Consider the following 20,678-nt stretch of genomic DNA (forward strand, 5'->3'; position numbering starts at 1 on the left):
AAAGCCAACTTCAGGGCAGCAGAACCTGCAGCCAATCAACCTTCCTTTTGGAAAAGTCTCCTCTCTCCGTAATGATGGTTGATGCCCACTCTGTAATCAGATACTCACTTCTCTTTAGGTTCAAAACTGACAAGAAGAGTTTCTGAACTCAGAGTGTTTGCCTTGCCATCACATAGGAATTCATTAACTTATTCATAGATTGTAAAGGATTGTGAACAAACTCCAAGCATTAATCCTATTATCTTTTGTATCAATGATCCTTGAGAATTTTCACATCATCAGCAGTGCCACCTTCAAAAATAAACCCATGTGATATTGATACTGAAATACCTAGTTAAGAGTTCTTACTGTAGTATCATTCTGACAAGTTTGCCGTTCTCTGTGATAAAAAGACATTGTCATTATTTCTGACAGTGCTGGTAGAAGACTTTCATTAAAATGTGCTGAAGGAAAAAATTGTGTAACTCAGGAGAGAATGGGGAAGGAGAACAATGGTAACTCTGAAAAGGTAAATATGCAGATCAGATCTCCCTCCCCCTCCTCAGGTACTCTTATACAAGGTGTTGAGACTCATAAAACTGTCAAAACTAGAATTTTAAATAAACATGTAGGTCATTTGTAGTATCTGGAAATAAGTTGATCTATTCTACTATAGAATTTTTACCTTGGTATATTTGTATATATCTCAGCATTGTTGACTTTCATTTTGATTACTGGTCCATCACTTAACTTAGCAATATATTCTATGATTAAGTCAGGTCTCTAAGGTGCTTGTGGGAAATCACATCTGGTTCTCACAACAGTACTTTGAAATTATCATCAAAATTGCTTTTTCTTTTTTTTTACATTTTCCTTTCCCACTCAAGTTTCTTCCTGGATCTTAAATAACAACCGTTTTCATTGTATCTTATGAACTTGTCCAAAGGCATGAATGGCAGCTGATCACGTCTTCTTAGAATGTGATAATAGCATGGCTGTCAACGAAACTAATGCAGGAGATATGGCCTCTCCAAAAACAATTGTTGGTTGAGAAATGTTGGATTTTATATAAGCATTGGAAAGGTTGCTTTTTCTCATTTTCCCTTAACCTTGGGGCTCAAAGTAGTGAGGCAAAAGATAAAATATAAAAATACAGTGTAGCAAAAAGTCAATCAATTTTCTATATTTTTCTACTTAGCACAGTGGTTACAAACATCTTTCTCCTGCTATATACAGCCACAAACTATGGAATCATCATATTCTGGAAGTTGGAGGGAATCTTAGAATTTCTCAAGTTCTTCCACCCATACTCTCCCAAGTAAGGAGCTGAATCTGGAGAGGTTCAGTGCATAGTGTAGCTAGGTAGTGACAATTCTTTGTGATCACAAGCTAGTAGCAGTTGGGACCGGGTCTCAGGTCTTATGACTTCTGATACAGTGTTCTTTCCAGGACAGAATCATCTTCTAAATCTTTCCATTCTCCAGTTACTCTCCTGCCAACTCTAAACAGTTCTAATGATTGTGACTGCAGTTTTTTAACAACTGTAAGAAGTATTGGTTTCTGTTTCTAGTGCTCAATTGACAGCTCTGAGTTTTGTTATAGATGCTGTCTTGCATAGAATTCCATCTGCAACTGGAATTACCCCGGGGGTAACATGAGGTTTCTGAGTAGGAATTAATTGCAATAGAATATATGGTTATTTTCTTTACTTTCCACAGGCAACTTATAAACCTTCAAGAGCTTGTCTGCTGCTGTGAGTGCTCTGTTTTCCAATAAGTTTTTTCACCCTGTGATAATAAACTGTTAATGCTGCAAAGCCCTGGATGGATATTATTTGCCTGTACATAATGGAAGGTCTGCCTTGCTTGCCTCTCTCAATCCAAAGATAGTAGCTCAAGATAGACCACAACCCAGGACGGTGCCCATAACTTTTTCAATCTTCTGTAAACAGGTGGTTGAACCCTATTCTAACCGTCTATTTCAGGCTGTGAGCCTGGCTGTGACACTTCACCATTTGTGGGACACTTGTGATCCCTGTTATGTTTTGGGAGTCAAATTCCCAATCACCACCACTGCCTGTTTCCAGCCTTGGAACCTAAGCCTCCCCTTATGCTTCAAGTTTTAGTTCTCTATCAGGTCCACCAAAATACTTATCTCGTTTTCAAGTATATACTGCTATTAGTTTAGCTACTATTACTTTGTAAAGTTAAAGCCCATCCTGACCAAAAATCTCCAAAATGTACCTGGAGAACAACTTAGGGATGGCATTCAGCTATCTTGTTATTGCATTTATTGGGGTTGTGATGACCAGCGGTGATGAACATATTTAGTCTCTACATCTCTAAAGATAGCTCCAATTTTTCCAAAGGGATTCTTAGAATGAGTATCAATATTTCAAACTTTCTTTGCTCTCCCTCATGTGCCCTTTGGTCATTGTGGGTGCAAATAAGAGAAAAATGCCAAGATTAAAATGCTTTTCAAACTTCCAACATATATCAGGGAGATAGTGCTTTGGGAAGGATCCCTGGTGTTCTCCTTACTTACTGCAAGTAATAATAAATCCTTCCTTCTCCTGAAAAAAAAAATTCCAACATGTAGCCAGAGCCCTTAAAAAATACTAAGTTTCTGGCATTGGTGGTATAACTGATGAGGTTTTCAAACGGAAAAGGGAGGTCTGTTAGGGAGAATTGAAAGATCACCCCAAGATTCTCAACCCTGGCATATATACAACATGCAATCCCCCCACTTTTTTTTTTTTTTTTTGTGGTATGCGGGCCTCTCACTGTTGTGGCCTCTCCTGTTGCGGAGCACAGGCTCCAGACGCGCAGGCTCAGCGGCCATGGCTCATGAGCCCAGCCGCTCCGCGGCATATGGGATCCTCCCAGACCGGGGCACGAACCTGTGTCCCCTGCATCGGCAGGCGGACTCTCAACCACTGCGCCACCAGGGAAGCCCAATCCCCCCACTTTGAGTGTGGACAGGATTGTGAATATGATGGGATTCATTCCCATGATTAGGTTACATTATACAGTAAAGGTGAAGGGACTTTTCAGAAGTAATTAAGGTCATTAATCAGTTGAATTTGAGTTAATCAAAAGAGAGATCCTGGATGAGCCTGAACTAATCAGGTGGGCTTTAAAAGGGACTTGGGCCCTTCCTAAAGGGAGAGATTTGAAGCATGGGAGAAATTATCCTGCTGGCTTTGAAAAAGGACCAGAGGGCAGCCTCTAGGAGTTGAGTGACCCTGGCCAATAACCAGCAAGAAAACAGGGGTGTCAGCCCTACAACCGCAAGGAACTAATTCTGCCAACAACTTGAATAACCTTGAAACTGACCCTGAATGTCAGATGACAATGCAGCTAGCTGACACCTTGATTTCAGCCTGGCAAGTCACTAAGCAGAGAACCCATGGCAGGTCCCAGCCCATACTGGTAGGCACTCATCTTTTAATTTGACCTCAAGTCAGTGTCTTAATCTTTAGCCTGTGCTTGGGTTTGGGGTTACTCTTGAGGTTTCCCTAAGGCACCTCGAATAAATGTTGTGTCTTGTTAATGTTGCAACCACTTAAAACTTGTGGTGCTTCTCACCTGGCTCTGTGCAGTAACTGATCCAGAAGAACCTGGGGAGATAACTGCCTGTGGACCAGCAGGATCATTGTGCCATCACTACTGCCATTTCCCTTTTATGGTTGGTGGAGACAGGGTTCCTCTGAGATGAGCGGACAGTCACACATTGCCCCATCAAATATCAGAATGAAGTTCAAGTAGACCCTCTTGTATTCACTTCTATTGCTGTGTAACAAATTACCACATATGTGGAGGCTTAAAACAACATACAGTGATTATCTCACAGTTTCTATGGATCAGGAATTCATGGAGTCACAGCCTGATTTTTAAGCAGTAAAGCCAGCATCATCTACTGGTTATACCTGAATCAGGTAACAAAACCTAGAGGTCTTGGAGCACAGTCCACCGGATGAAGGCTGCACTAGGCTGTATATGTGCAAAGGTCAGATTACAACAGGACACTGAAAAAGATAATGGACAGTAAATTCAACAGGCAAGCCGCCAGTTGATGGATGGAAAACTTTATAAAGGTCCAGCAAAGCCCAAGGTCAAATGGTGAGGTGCAGTCGCTGACTGATAAGAAACAATAGCAAAGAGTCAGACCTACGAGGAGCAAAGCAGTCATAGGTGAGTGCACCTGTAAGTGTACCAAAAACACCTGCACATGACACCCACAGGGCAGCTGATAGCTGTCTTTACCGTGGAAGGAGCTTATATTTAAATTTTTAACGAGAAAGTAAATCCTTTGTCTATAATAGAACCTTCTGAAGCACCAAGTTCATTATAAGCCAGGGCAGTTCTGGACACCATTATAACTGGAAGCACCCAAAACACTGTACTGTGTTATGACATGAACCATGAGGAGAGCCGTATAATTTGGTGACCATATAATTTACTGTTCCATGACTTATCACAACGTCAAAAACTTTTAGACTGCACATTTTTAATTTTGGTTCAGAAAGCTGGCAATCCTGAGTGTTGCCAGTGGCAAGATCCATTTGAGAGCCACTAAAAGCTCAAACATTTTCCCTAGGAAGTAGGATGCCTTCAGGTTCCTGTCCTCACTCTTATGAAAAGACTCTGTCCTGTTCAAAAAACAAAACAGGCTCTTCTACTTTAATCTGATTAATTTTTCCATCTGCATGTGTAATATTCATGGCATACCTGGCCTTTCAATTAGCAATAGAAAAAAATTTGCTTTCCAGGCTCTCATGCAGAGGGCAACATTTATTTGACCACCATCTACTTCTTGCCAGAGCTCTCCTGATACTTGACAGACATGGAATTAGGAGAATGCAATCTGTCCATTCTTCCAGGGAGTCTAAGTTCTATCAGATTAGGTATCTGGCCCTTCAACTGTTTGGAACCATGGTCCATTAGAGTGGGGTCAAAGACCTCAGCCCTGCTGGTTTTAGGAGTAACAGTGAATTGGACCAATTCATGGCCCATCACAAGATCCTCATGCCACAGAGATACCTTGAGAACACCTGAGTTAGATGATCTGCAAGCTGTGTTACCTGTGACTTCCCCTGTCCTGCTCTTCACTCTCTACCCTCAAGATGAAATGCTACGGCTACATTATCATAGACACGTTTATGTTGTACCTTCAGTTTTCATGAAGAGTGGATATAAGAAATGGTCACATGAAGAATATTTTGACAAACCTTCACTGATGAAGACATTGTCCGTTATATTTTCTCTTTGTATACGAGCCAATACGGGACATTTCTTCAAATGTTTAATACAAGGAAAATAAATTTATCTAAATAAACTAAGTCTTGTTTTATCACTCAGTGAGATAGATAATCTACTGGTAGCCAAGAATCTCAGAGTTAATGTCAACGTTCAATTATATTATCCTTGATATATATCTCCTCCCTACCTGCATATTTCTTTTTGTATTTGTATTTTAATACCCTGTGATGAATGCCTTTTATTGAGATACCTCAAATCCTTTTAGGGAGTAGGCTATTTATATATTTTAAAATGTTCAAGCGGGATGATAAACACAAAGCATTAAGGATATATTATAAAAGGCTAAATCTTATATTCTAAGATGCAATACAATATAATGGTTAAAAGCCATACTGTGTGGTTCAAAGCCCAATTCAGCCACTCCTGACTTTGGATAATGTTTAACCTCTCTGTGATTCAGCTTCCTTACCTCCAAAATGGAGAAAATAAGAGTGCCTCCTCATAGGGTTTTTGAAGAATAAATATATTAATACACAGGAAGCAATTAGAACAGCAAACACTAAAAACAATTTGCTCTTATTATGTCATGAGCTAATGTTAAACTCTATCAGTACATGGTATGATCAAAATGTCATATCCTATTTGGCTCCTGAACTTTATCCATTCAAACGCAATGTGTAATGCTTACCTACTGTGGCAGATGCTGATGAGAGCAGAGATTTGCCCCAGGAGCCCCAGCCTGCCCAGCCCCCTCCACGTGGAGAGGAATCCACGGCCTGCAAAAAACCAGATTACCCACAAGGTCAGCAATTTCATTTATCCCTGAATGGAAAAACACCCATTCATTTGAAACAAAGAGAAGGTTAAAAAAAAATCACCAACAACCATATCTCATTGGCTTATAGTTTATAAGGGCCATAAAATATACCAGTCTACATTGCAATGTGTACTTTGGAACCAAATTGGTTTGTAGTGGTGTCAGCTTCTGAGGGCCTAGCTTGAAGTGAGAAGGGAATTTGATGTCAACTAAGACCCAAATCTCCCACTATCTGGAAGACAGGGATAGAGCTGTGGAGGGAAGGGGAAGATTTAATATTTTAGGGTACACAGTGATTTGTTAAAACTCCAAAACAACCTTGACTCATGCAGTTTTTACAGAACTAAAATAATGTGCTCTTCAAGGGAGAGTTAACTTTCAAAAATCTGGAGTGGTAGGAGGGAGCTTTGGCATGGATGGTAGTAGGCAAAGTGTCTAGAAAAGCGTCAATAAGCTTGGAGATGGCAAATAGCAACAGGAAGCCTTTTGAGGTAGACAACTTTCAAGGTGTCCACTCCACTCACAACGACCCCTGTAACTATATCTCTCACTGTCCCTGGGCTCACTTGATTCAAATTCTTTTTCCTAGGTATTTTGATTGGGACTGAGAGATTCTGGTTCAGCTTGAATAGAAGATAAAAACTCAGACAATGTGGGGTGACCATATTCTACCCACCATGCAGACTAAGAATTAAGAGAAAGCATAGTGAACAGAATCTTCTCTGAGATATGCTCAGAGAAGCTGTTTGGATTCCAGAGAGCTTCTCAGCCTCTGCTTCCCGTCCCTCTTCAAGGCCCTACTGCATTCCTACTTTTGGGTTTTATGAGATTCCAGCACACTGTTTCTCTCTCTTTTAATGTTTTGTTCACTGTCATGTCCACAGAGCATAGAATTCATGGCGTATAATGAGTGCTTAATAAATTTAGTTGTTAAATAAATGACTGAAATTCATCCATTTTCTTAGGTGTGCTTAGTTTCTGTTACTTGCAACCAATGCATCCTGACTCGGTGGAACCACAACTTTCCCTTAATATCCAGGAATGCATTATAGAAAATGAGGCAAGAACACATTAGGAGATGAAGAATAACAGCTCTTTCACTCCAAGAAAAGAAAGGAAGAAGTTAAGAAGGAAATGAAAAATTCCTACAGAGTTTGTAGATTCTATAACTTTTGACTCAAGGCTGGTCCATCATCATCCCCAACTTCCTTAGGCATGCAGTCTTCCACTCTTATCTTCCACTCTTGCAGATAAGGGTGGCCATGTGAAACAGTTTTGACAAATGAGATATAAATGGGAAAGACTTTGCTTTCATGATAAATTACACGGTTTTGTCTGGTGCTGACTCTCCCCTCTCCTTTTTTCCTGCCCTGAATGTGGACCTTTTGCTTGAAACTGAAGCAGCCATTTTTGCTGCCATGAGGGAAAGGCCAGGGAATCACAGAGTCACTGGTCCTGGTACTGCTAAGCTACTAAACAAATGTGAGTTGTTGCATATCTCCATTCTTTCTGTTAAGTGAGAAAAAATTAATTGCTATTTTGTAAGCTAATATATGTTGGGTTTTAGTTACTTGCACCCAAATGCATTCCTAAGTGATTCACCTGGTAAATATCAAACATCATCCATCAGCATAGACTACTGGTCAAGAGTAAAGGTTACGGAATTAAATTGCTTGGGTTTGACTCCAGGCTCTGCCACTTGGACATGTTAGTTACTCAAGTCTTTTAGCTATCACTAACTCATTACAAAAATGCAACCATAAGTATAAGAACCAATAACCTCACAGGGTTATTGTGAAAGTTAAAAGAAATAATTCACATAAAGCTGTAAGCATAGTGCCTAGCACATAATAAATACTCCAGAAATGTTAACTAGTAATAATAATAATAAGTAACTACATTTTTAACACTAAGAAGCAAAAAGTTTTGAAAGTTGGCTGACATTATTTTTCTGTTTGGAAACAATGAGAAGCTTGTTAACATGAATGGAAATACTCAAGATTCATGACAGTCTGCTTTCATTTTTGGTGTCTACATTGATTTACTTCACTTCAGCAATGAAGCCAGTGGTAATTTTATACCATCATGAAGACATATGTAAGTTGGTGATTAATATAGTTCTTTCATGGGACCAATCTATACCTATGTGATTAGGGAGAGTTAATACACTTAGGGGTGACAGCTTCTGACTCAAATTTACAATACGTAATATGCCGTGACAGCTGGTAATTGACTAGCAAGTGGAAATTAATGTTAAATGGGTCTAGAACTTTTTGCAGTGTGACTACTTCAACTGCTTTATTAATAAAGCTCCTTTGACATTGAGCTGTGACCTCCTGATCAGCTAAAAAGAATATTTGTTATCAACGGCAAATACTCAAATAACTAAATGTGCACATTTAATATAAAACCACAAAAACTAAATGTTTGACATGAATTATAAATATATCTCATCTTGAGTATTGTTTCCACTTTAAATAGCTTTAATGTCACATGCTTATGAGACTATAAATTAGGCAGCACGGATCTACTCAGATCTCCCATTTTCATATATGGATATTTTAAAGCTTTTTTCTCACCCTCACCCATGTAACCCCCACCTCCTTTACCAGAGAACTTCACATCCTAATTTACAGAGAAAACAGAAGCCATCAGATAAGAACTCTCTCAACTTCCTGTCCCTTCCTCATAAACTCACAGAAGAGTGACCGCATATTGTAACAGCAAATCAGACTTGGTTTGATCAAGAGGGATCTCCAAAACTCAACTGGAGATCATTTAAACATCTATAACTGTTGTGTGGTCCTAAGAACATGAAAGAGTGCAAGATTCTATCAAGTTCGAAGTTCTTTAAACATAAAAGACATTTATTTATTTTTAGGCTATCAAGTTCAAACTTATCATTAGATAGAAAAATATGTACAAATCTTAGAATTCCATCAAATTCAAAGGCCTTCAGCATTTAGATAGAAGATATATGTACCTCTCTTAAAGGATAAAGACCAACCTGGTTGTCCTATTTCCTTGAGTAGATCAAGAATCAGATACTGTGTATAACTTTGGTCTTGGGATGTGGACAGTAGGAGTTATGAGACCAAAGCCTTTTTAAGTTTTGTAATTTGTGACACAGCTGTTCTAAAAATGGCTCAGTGTGACATTTGGGAGGATGTAAATTACTCTGGAGGCCTGCAGCTCTGTCGAAATATTTGCTTGAAAATGGCCTCAGTTATTCCCAGGTAATCTTGTTCCTTGGTGAGTATGCATCACTCAACTCTAGGAAGATTTAACATCAAATATGGAAAGGTTTAAAGCATGAAATATGCTAGTAATCATTTTGTGCATATCTGGTCTTTTCTATACTACTGATGTTTAAGGAATTTGACTGATTAGAGTGACAATTTTTTGAAAATCAATTTAAAATGAATAATTGAATTATTAGACTTCTGATTTTTAAGTTGAAATCTTCCTAAGTTTATGCATAATGTTATGCCACCTAAGGGGTTGCTTAGTCTACTCTATAAATTTAAGATTTACAACAATTTTTAAGTACTCAGCAAGATTTTGTTTAAGTAGATAAATGAGGTACTTAAAAAGTATATTAAGTTTACAGATGTAGTTTAAAAATATTTGACAGTGTTTAAGTTGGCAAAAAGGACCAAGCATTAATCAAAAGTCCCTTGAAAGTGACTGCTCAATTATGTTAGGCTTCTAAATAGAGTAAGATTTGTGAGATGAATGTAAATACTAGGGAGAATTGACATTGTGAATCTGTAACCTTAATATATTGAACACTAATTGTTTAAACCAAATTAAAAGTCTGAGTAGCTTTTTCTTATGGACAAAACATACACTGGCCTACATCAAAAACCTATCTCAATACAAATCTAACTTTACTGCACCCCCAGTCACAATTACTTCCTCCCCTTCTATCATAACGGAAATGATATCTTCCTCTTAGTTATCATTATCACCTCCATCTGAACTCCTCTGGGCCTGGGAAGGTTGGTTCTCCCTTTTTTCCTGGTTTTTCAACTTTTCTCCCTGGCTGCTTCCCACATTTAATGATGTGCACGATTCCTCCATCTTAAAAGCAGCAAATGAAAATCACGATGACAAAATGTTTCTTTCGAACTTCTCTGGCTTCCTCTTCTTCAACTCTTAAAAAAGATGCCTGCCTTCTGTATCCACCCCCTCCACTCCTCTACCCACCATGGTGACTCTCCCATGGTCACTATTTCATGAAACCATTCTCACCAAGATCACAATGGCTTCCTCATTGTCAAAGCCATGGACTCATTTTAGTCATTTTATTTCTTGACCTCTCAGTAGCATCAGAAGCGTAAGCACTTTTCAATTCTTAAAAGACTCTATTCTCATGGCTTTCATGACCTATCTTTTGATTCTTGCTTTTTTTGTCCATCCCTTATTATGATGATTTCAGTTTACTTTAGAAAGTTTCCACATGCATATTGTGATATTATGGAAGCTCCTTAGATTAAGATACAACCCAACTGCTTCCAGCATTCCAATAAAATACACACAGTCCAGGTGGTCAGCTGGCATCCTAATCAGGAAAGCCATACCCCAAAGGCAGCTATAATGAACACTTCTATTATTTGCATTTGTGTTAACGTATGATGCTTTGCTAATTAGCATACTGAATTACAGAAATGGGCTTTAACTGGTAAACATGGTGGACTGTTGACTAGCATTTTAAATATCTGAAAGGGGTTCTCGATGGTGAAATTAAAGGTATTAAACACTTGTAGATGGTTAAATATATTTTAGAGCCTCTTCCTACCTTTACATGAATAGGGTGCAAGAAAGGGTTTTTCCTTGTACTAAATGATCTTCTATCCATCTCTGAACTCTGGAGAATTCTGGTTTCTTGATGCCAGGTATAAGGGAAGAAACCCCTGCCCCTAGAATTCTAGACATTTGTGTTGAATGCACCTTTCACGCAGGGTAGTGGTCAAAGCACCTAAAAGTCCAAAACAATGGCACATTCTCAAGCCTACATGAGTTCTCACAAGCTATCTTTAACTTTCTTGTTAATTAATGTTTAATTTTAAAATGTCAGTGTAGTATAATGTGATTTGAGATTTGATTTCATTTATAGAATGAACTTTGTTGGCAATCACAACTTATCAAAGAGCGGTCCATGACCAAAGTGGCTTAGAGACAGGAGACTTCAGGGCCAGGTCCTTGGCCTCTGTTCTTTATTTATATATAACACCTGGGCAATCTTACCCACTCCCATTACTTAAATAACATCCAGTTGCTGCTGGCCTCCAAATCTCTCTCTATCCCCTGGGCTCCAGACCACTATAACCAACTGCCCACAAAATATCTTCACTTGGATGTCTCATCTCATGTTCAATATGGAACTCACCATCTTCTCAATTTTACACGATTCCCATATTAGTGGTTCCCAAACACGGGTCCACAGACTGACTGCAAGAGTATTATCTGGGGGAACTTATTAAAAATACAGAGTCTTGGCTTCTACTGTGATCTTTTGAGTAAGAATCTCTCGGGCTTCCCTGGTGGCGCAGTGGTTGAGAGTCCGCCTGCCGATGCAGGGGACACGGGTTCGTGCCCTGGTCCGGGAGGATCCCGCATGTCGCGGAGCGGCTGGGCCCATGGGCCGTGGCCGCTGAGCCTGTGTGGCCGGAGCCTGTGCTCCGCAATGGGAGAGGCCACAACGGTGAGAGGCCCGTGTACCGCAAAAACAAAACAAAATTCTCTCAGCAGGTTTCCCTGGTGGCACAGTGGTTAAGAATCCGCCTGCCAATGCAGGGGACACGGGTTCCTGCCCTGGTCCGGGAAGATCCCACATGCCGTGGAGCAACTAAGCCCGTGCACCACAGCTACTAAGCCTGCGCTCTAGAGCCCGTGCTCTGCAACAAGAGAAGCCACTGCAATGAGAAGCCCACACACCGCAATGAAGAGTAGCCCCCGCTCACCGCAACTAGAGAAAGCCCGTGCGCAGCAACGAAGACACAACACTGCCAAAAATAAATAAATAAAGTAAATACATTTTTAAAAAAGAATCTCTCAGGGTTTCTACCCTGAGAATCTGAATTTCTAACAAGCTTCCCAGGTAATTCTAATATACCACCAGATTTAGGACGCACTGCCCAATATAGCCATAAGGCAACAGCATCCACCTGATTGCCCAAGTCAAAATCAGGTGCCATGATGGAGAGAGGCTTAAAAGGAGAAATACTCCAACAGAATTGGAGCAAACTCTACTCACTCATTTAAGAAGCAAAAATCTATCATCAGCATGTCTTGGCCTATGTTCTCTCATCTTTGTCTCTGTTGATAGCAATTTTATTGCTCTTAAACACCCTGCTTTTCCTTTTCCAGGGACAGAACTATTGAGTGGTAGTCTATGTTTTCCTTTGAGAGTACTTTTAGTTGTAACATTGCGTTCTTTACCTTCTTCATAATTGGTCTTATGCACTGGTGTAGGACAGTAGGGATGAAATTTTTTTTACTCTGGGAAATATTTCTTGGTGCTAAGAATTTAGAGAAATTTTATCTAGATTAGATCTTTTAGGGGCTGATAGACTAGTATATAATAAGGTCCTACAAGATCTCTGGGAATAAATGTCGCTCCAGGCTAGCACTCAAGACAAACATGTCTGAATGGAGGCTGAGGACTTCACTGACTCCTTAAGATTGATTTGAGTGTTCTATCTAAGGCTACCTTGTGCCTGTCCTATCTAGTACTATAAGACATGCTACAGTTGCTTTTATGCAACACTGCCTTACCCATCTAGATGGTAGGCGTCCTGAAGATAGTTGTACTACTCAGATTCTGGGGCATAACTCATGTATCCTGAGGCCGGCTGAGGCCTTAAAGGATCTAGTACAACCTTCAAAGTTCAAGTGAGGCTGGGGACCATCTCTTATGGATGTTGTAGAGTGGAGTCCTGAAGGAAGCCTTAACTCAATGGCTTCTGAGTCTGTACATCAGAATGGATGAGAAAGGGGCCCTGAAGACAGAAATAGCTTCTCTGAGTGCATCAACTGTGAACGGTGTGATCCTTCAAGGTAGAGGTGCCAGCTGAGTAGCTGGCAGAACCGCTGGCCCCAGGCCCCCTCCTTGTCACACCGCCCTACCTGCCAAGTTATGGCCCCCATGCTGGCTCAGGCAAAGGTGAAGCTAATAATGTGGGTTTTAAGGGAACTCAGACCACTTGTAGAAAAATATATACATTTAAACCCATTATCACAAAATCTAGTGTGTCCCAGATTATATAAGTTTACTTCTTCAAAGACTATTCTGCCAGGTTTTTTTTAAGCAGGCATTTTCCCTTAGAAACGTTTTTTAAAGGTGATAAGATTCTTTTAGGCTCAGATACACTTGGAATCAGATAGGTTTTGGAGCTTGACTACGCCTATAGGACTTGACATCCCTCAGGGTATCTGTGTTCAAGATCCAATCAGCCAACTTGTAAATGAACTTTTCACTGAAGATTTTTTGTAGAATTCATTATCTGCTGGATCAACAGAAAAATGGTTGTTTTCATCACTGCAAAAGGACTTCTAATAAGTGTCCAACAAACAGCAAATAAAACAGCAAACGAACAATGCTTGAAGACGAAGCGCAAAACTGAATTCTTCTATATTAACCTAAGATACAAGGATAGGCTGCCACGAGAGATAGCAGAACCCCCTTTTCTGGTAATTATTTAAAGGAGACTATATTTGTACCTATTTAGAAGGGTTTAAATGGAACCTGGGTGAAAGAGATATATCCCTTCCCTTCAAGGCCCTTCCAGCCACCCATATCAGCTTTCTGCCTTCTTAGAACCAATATACTCACAAGAATTCCTCCTACACCCCATTTCTATCTGAGCTCCTGATGCAATGCCACGCACATACATGCAGAGCCATGGCCCCAACTCTGTGGCCAATATTTGTATTTCCATCCAGGTACTTTTGTGATGCTTCATTATGAGGAAATGCTCACCTTTTCAAAGTCCTTGAAAGCTATCAGTGGTGCTGGGAGAGGAGGGGAGTATCTGTCTGCCAGTTGGCTCTCTCCCTGTAGCACTAAGGAGGTTTATAAAGTGCTTGCAAGAGCAGGATTCATTCGATTTGCTCAAAATTTAGGAAGATGGATGTGTAGGAGCATACTGACCTTTTTTATGCTATCTTTATTAGCAATCTTGTTATAACTTTTAGAAGTCTGAAATTGGAATGTATAATCTAGCCTTCATGAGCTCACGTATTTTGAATCAGTGGAGCTTTTGTAGTTTCTTTAAGTCGTCTTCGGTCGGAATGGTGTGGCTAAGACACAGTTTCTTAATATGTATCAATAGTAGCACTTACAATAACAATTGGGAACCAATGGCCCCCCAATAGAAAGACAGCATGGAGGGAACCCAGGTTCCAGAGTCAGGCATATAGGTAAATACAAGAATAGGGTATATCCTATTGGTTCTGTTTCTCTGGAGAATTCAGGCTAATATACATCCTGGCATCATTATTTCTTAAAGCTCTCTCAGTGGTTGAAATGTTCAGCTAGGGTCGAGACCCTCTGGTCTAGGAGTTCCCTCAGGGGGGTCCATGGATGGCTTTAAAGGGTCTGTGATATCATGGAACTTGTAAACAAAATTTTACACGTATGTTTACATATCTGATACAAACTCCCATCTGGTCCTCAAATGCCTTCCATGACGTTCCTGCAGAATGATTGTTTGCTTTTGTTTAAACATCTCCAGTGATGGGAACCCCGCCTCTTCCCTGAGGAAGCTCATCTCATCTTAGAATAATTCTAAGAGCCGCTTTGAGGAAACTGTGGCTAAGAAGCTTGATTCTGAATAAAAGAATCACAAAACATTACTTGGAAGGATACCTCGTGGTCTTCGTGTGCAAAGTCCTCATTTTACAGAGGAAAAACTGAAGCACAGAGAAATTAGGTGTCCTGCTCAAACTAACAAAGTTAACGATAGACGGAGGATGGAAACCCAGGCCCCCCGACCCCCTGCTTCGTTCCCGTCCCTCACTGCTTGCAGCAGAGTCGCCTCAAGGCGGTGATCTGTGTGGTACACACCAGGAGAGCAGGGCTGGGCCTGGCAGAGGGAAGACTCTCATTTCCCCTATACCATAGCATCCTTCTAGAAGGGAGGATTGGAGGACAGGGCCTCCCCACCCTTTCCAGTCCCCACATGGATGGAAGGGAAGGTGTCAGGAAAACCCAGCTTGATGGTCATACTGATGTGGAACCAGGTACCACCTGGGAGACACTGGCCTGGCTTATCTCCCAGAGAGACAGGTGCAGGCACTGAAGGGAAGCATGAATGTGCTCTGCCTCTGGTCCCCTGGACGGCGGTATGTGATAATAAATGAGTGATCTGAATGTTTAAGATCTTCATGGTAGATTTGTAAACATGTATTAAAATTTGAGTGATGTTAAAGAAACATTGACTTGTTTAGGGTGGAATCAGGTTCATTAATAATTTGGACTCATTACGTTCAATATTACAATATCTTCCATTTACTACTGAGTAGCTTAATCTTACTGGGTTGCTCAATATCTCTGAGGCTGGTTGCCTCGTCTATAACTTGAGGTCAATAATATCCAGCTTAAAACCTCAAAGAACTGTTGTATAGAGTGAATTACATAACATATAGAGTAGCTAGCAGAGTGCCTGGCACACAGGATGTGCCCAATAATTGGTGATTGTTATTATTAATAATAAAACAATTATCAAAATGCAAATATTATAATGACCAATTACTCTCATATATGCCTTTTCTCACCACACAACACATCTTTGACGACAGAGGTAATGTCACAGTATATACTGAACTCTTAATCCCTACCCACAGAGCCTGGCACAAATCTATGGCCATGGTAGTATCAGTAAGAACTTAGGTTGAACTGAGTCAAGTGAACCACTCCTACCGGATTACTCTGCTCTTTCAGGGGTATTTCAGATCCAAGTTCTGCCTCGAGGCTGACGGAGTCAATGCATTCAACAAGGGTATCCTCAGTCACTTCTCCATTGCGGGGGTGCTCCACGGGACCGGGGTCTTTGGGCTGCTCAGTGAGTCCAGTGTCAGCAGTCTCTGCACCCTGAACAGCCGCATTTTCATGTACATCTCCTCTGGGGTCAGCTGGCGTTAGCTCATTTGAAATCGTAGCTGAATCACAGTGCGCTTCTGCATCTTTGGGTAAGGTATCACTATCGGGCATGTTGGTGATTTCTGCTTTGTCTCCAGTGGCTAAGGTATCGTCGCCATCATCAGACATTTTAATATCTGTCAACATGATTACAAACAAACACCTTATGCTTTAATCCGAATTGTTAAACGTTAATTCAAAGCCCTGAATAGTTAAGTTAAATCTGGTGGGGGTAACCTTTCTTCTACCAAGAAGAAAGTTTATGTAACCTTGGGGTAGGCTGAATAATGGCCCCCCAAAATATCCATGTCATAATCCTTGGGAGCTGTGAATGTTACCTTATATGGCCAAAAGGACTTTGAAGATATGATTAAATGAAGAAGCTTGGATTATCTGGGTGAGCCCTAAATGAAATCACAAGTGTCCTTATCAGAGAGAGGCAGAGGGAGATTTGACTACAAAGAGGAAATGGTGATGTGATGATAGAAGCAGAGATTGGAGTGATGCATTCTGAAGATGAAGGAAGGGGCCACAAGCCAAGGTACACTGGTGGCCACTAGAAGCTGAAAAAGTCAAGGAAACCATTCTCCCCTCAGCGACTCCAGAACTATAAGAGAATACATGTGTATTATAAACCACTATGATGGTTGTACTTTGTTACAACAGCAATAAAAAACTAATACAAGCCAACCGTGCTCTCTTTAAACTTTCACGGATCTCTTACTTGGCATGAAGAAATAAATATGCATATGGGAACTAAGAGTATTATCTGTATCTGTGAAAGTACTTATTTAATATGACCTTATTAATTATATTTTTAGCCATAATGAGAATAAGCATGGAACATACCTGAGAGCTTATAAAAAATATTTGACATTTGGCTTTGCAATGTGGTCTGAAATTCAAATTGAGAGAGACATACATACACACAAGTGTGCCTTGTTGGGTACCAGCCCATGAAGGCCTGGGCTACATTTGGACAATAGTTTAGATGGAAAAACACAAGGATGAAACAGAAAAAAAAGAAGCCAATATTAAGCCAAATAAGGAATGTAGCCATTACAAAATAACCTACGAAGCAGAAAACTCTTTATGAAGCTTGCAAGTTGTTGCTATCATATTGAACAGTGCAGTTCAACAGTGATGGTGAAAATGTTCTGTATCTGCACTGGCCAATATGGTAGCTAACAGTCATCTGTGGCTATTGAGCACTTAAAATGTGGCTAGTGCAACCGAGGAACTAAGTTTTAATTTTAGGGAATTCCCTGGTGGTCCAGTGGTTAGGACTTGGCGCTTTCAGGGCTGTGGGCCTGGGCTTGATCCCTGGTTGGGGAACTAAGATCCCACAAGCTATGCGGTACAGCCAAAAAAAAAAAATTAATCTTAAACAATGTAAACTTAAATTTACACAGGTATGTGTGGCTAGTGGCCATCTTACGGAATAACACATATCTAGAAGGCTTATTCAAGATGATACTTTTCTTAGTCTAAAATAAAGACACAGTGTTCTCACTATACAGGAAGCCAAGTCTCAGGAAAATCACTGGGTATTTTTGTTGACCTCAGTGTTTACCAGTTGGTCAAATCTCTGGTCACTGTTAAAACCACAGTATATGGGAAGCCATTTAACATATTGACCACATGATGGCACAGACTTAGAACTCACATGCCTATGCCAACCCTCTTGTCCCCTCAAATAGCCATTCCCTAAAGTTGTCTAGCTATTTTCTTTTCTCTTGCTACATTCTCCCCCTTGGTGAATCACATTCCTTTCTCACAGTTTTACACACTTCTATGTTGTGACTCTCAAATATCTACCTCCATTCTATAGAGACAGAAAGTAAATTAGTGGCTTCTAGGGGCTGAAGGGAGGGGAAATGAGTAATGGCTGCTAATGGGTATAGATTTCTTTTGTGGGTGATGAAAATGTCCTAAAACTCGATAGTGGTAATGGCTGTACAACTCTGTGAACATGTTAAAAACCATTGAACTGCACGTTTAAAAAGAGTGAATTTTTAGTATGTGAACTTTGTTATGGATGAATTATATCTCAATACACTGCCACAGAAAAAATTCTACCATTGGATAAGCAGTTCTAATCGTCAGCTGAACATCTCTTTCTATCCCAAAGGAAACCTGTTGTCTTGCCATTAATTCTAGACCTTCACTTTGACCTTTGTGTTTCTTTTAATGGCACCTAGATTCCTCCAATAACCCAGGCTTAAAATCTCAGAGCTGTCATTGACCAAACCTTCACTTTCTCAAGAATATATAATATCAATAGCTATCACTTACTGAGTGCCTATTAAATCCAAGCTCTTTAAATGTGCTATCTCCTGTGAGTTAGATACGACGAGCTTCATTTTACAGATGAGGCAACTGATGCTCAGAGGTCACACTTTAAGGAACAGTGGCAGATTTGAGGTCTGAACCCACGTCTGACTTTGAGATTGAGCCACGTCGGAGCCCTATCTGCAATGCCACTTGCCTCTTCTCATACATTCAACCAGTGCTCAAATCCTAGAGGCTCTTTATTCAGAATCCATATCCTTTCTTTTACTTCTATTTTCCCTGCCATCACCTTCAATCAGGTCCTCGATTTGATTCATGTTGATGATTTCAATATTGGGTTCACCTCTCCACTGTTCTCCCTTTCACTTCCCCATCCTTCCCCACCCTTTACCTCACAGCTTTAATTACATCACCTCCTGCTCAGACATCCTCAGGGGCTTCCCACTTCCTATTGAGATGAAGCTACATCCTTCAGCTGCCATCCAAGGACCTCTGTGCTCTGATCCCACTAGTTTTACCTCCCACGATGCCCTTCCAAATCCTTAAGTGAGACAACATAAGTAGGTGAAAAATGCCTGACATTCACAAAAGAACCTCAGGTGGCTGTTGGTTCAGTATGTTGTTTTAACATATTTAAGGCCCATTTAAAATAACCGCCTCCTCTATTTTTGTTCTTCCCAACTGAATATAATTTTTCTTCCTCTGAACTTGCCAGAGTGCTTTGCATCTGTCTCACGTTGGAGGGTTACAATCGTCTTTGATCAGTCGTTTGATTGTTTTCCTACTATACTGTAAATTCTATGAAGACAAGGATCTTCCTTGTTTTGTCTTCATATTTTATATAGCACTTAACATGGTTTCTTGAACATAGTGGGAAGCTCAACAAATATGTGTGTTGAGTTATATTAATATTTTTGTGGAGATTTAAAATTAAAGTGTAATTTGGAATGAAAGCAAGCAGAAAATGTCTTTACCCCATTCACTACTCAGGAGTTATCTTACAGCAAGGGGTTCCAAATGACCCATATTGTCTTTCCTTTGTTCCTTCACCTCCCAGGTAACTGAGTTAGAATGTCTCTTCTTAAACAAAAATACTTGAATTCTCTGATAACATACCTGTAAACAAGTCTACAGATGGGAAAGGCAAATAATGCATATTTCCTTTTAGGTGGGATATTAAATTTCAGATATTCAAGGTTGGATATGGTCTGTCAATGAGTATGGTCAATGCCTAGATGAAATAGTAAAGAGTGAAAAAGGCCACTGTACAGAAAAGGAGTAGTTACTGTGGTTCATGGGAGGGGGATGAGATTGAGGGAGGGTACTTGAAAAGCTATCATCACATAGAAATTTATAAAATCTTTATGAAAACCTTGAGTCAGGACTGGCCTAGGAGAGGGGCTGCCAAACTACAGCCTGCTGGCTAAATTTGCCTTCCCTCTGTTTTGGTAAATAAAATTTTATTGGAACACAGGCATGCTCATTTGTTTATGTACTGTCTATGGCTTCTCTAGTACACCAGCGGAGTTGAATAGCTGCAACAGAGACCATATGGCCCACAAAATTGCAAAGCCTAAAATATTTATTAGCTGGCCGTTTATAGAAAATGTTTGCTCACCCATGGTCTAGGACATTGCTTGACGGCCATGGCCTAGAGTTCTCTGTCCTAATTTGCCCTATCCCCGCCTGGGTCATAGGGGCACAACCATAAGGAGAATGGGTCCATATTGCACATCACTTATATTCCCATTTTTTTGTTCATCAACAGCTGGTCTGATATCTTAATTTCTTTGTAAGATAATTTGAAAATCCTTATTAATCTGGATTATTAAGAAGTTCCAAGCTATTTCACTTCTCTATAAGCAGGAACATGAGAATAAACCTGGTTATGATAAACATTCATGGGTGAATAAAAAGCATTATAAACACTTTGTTGTATCTGCTTCACCCTCAATTGTTGTGATACTGTTCCCAGTGCTAAAATATTTCAGCACATACCATGTGACATCTATGTGAGTTAGCTGTATTTTATGCCCTGAGGGTGGCTGGTTAACATTTGAAGTGCCCTATTCAGGAATATACTCTCCAGGGTCTTTACTTATTTAGCATTTCAGATTCTGTAATGAAGTGTTCACCTTTTGAGAGGGTTCAATTATCTCTCTCTCTGATGGCTATTTATCAGGGG

At 40.2% G+C, this 20,678-nt stretch overlaps 1 protein-coding gene across 4 annotated transcripts in view; it reads right to left on the bottom strand.

Annotated features, from left to right (window-relative positions):
* Positions 1 to 16,330, bottom strand: part of FAM114A1 (family with sequence similarity 114 member A1) — a 55,893-nt gene extending 39,563 nt beyond the window's left edge. For 3 of the 4 annotated variants that reach the window (XM_065877745.1, XM_065877742.1, XM_065877746.1), the window contains exons 1-3: positions 15,991 to 16,330; positions 10,900 to 10,907; positions 5,929 to 6,016 (exon numbers count right to left, since the gene is read on the bottom strand). In XM_065877745.1, coding sequence (XP_065733817.1) covers positions 5,929 to 6,016; positions 10,900 to 10,907; positions 15,991 to 16,330 — 436 coding nt within the window. Of the gene's footprint in view, positions 1 to 5,928; positions 6,017 to 10,899; positions 10,908 to 15,982 lie in introns of all 4 variants that reach the window. The other variant, XM_065877743.1, reaches the window with a different exon arrangement.
* Between the last annotated feature and the right edge of the window lie 4,348 nt (positions 16,331 to 20,678).

Source organism: Phocoena phocoena, chromosome 5 (assembly GCF_963924675.1).
Source record: "Phocoena phocoena chromosome 5, mPhoPho1.1, whole genome shotgun sequence".
Taxonomy (NCBI): Eukaryota; Metazoa; Chordata; class Mammalia; order Artiodactyla; family Phocoenidae; genus Phocoena; species Phocoena phocoena.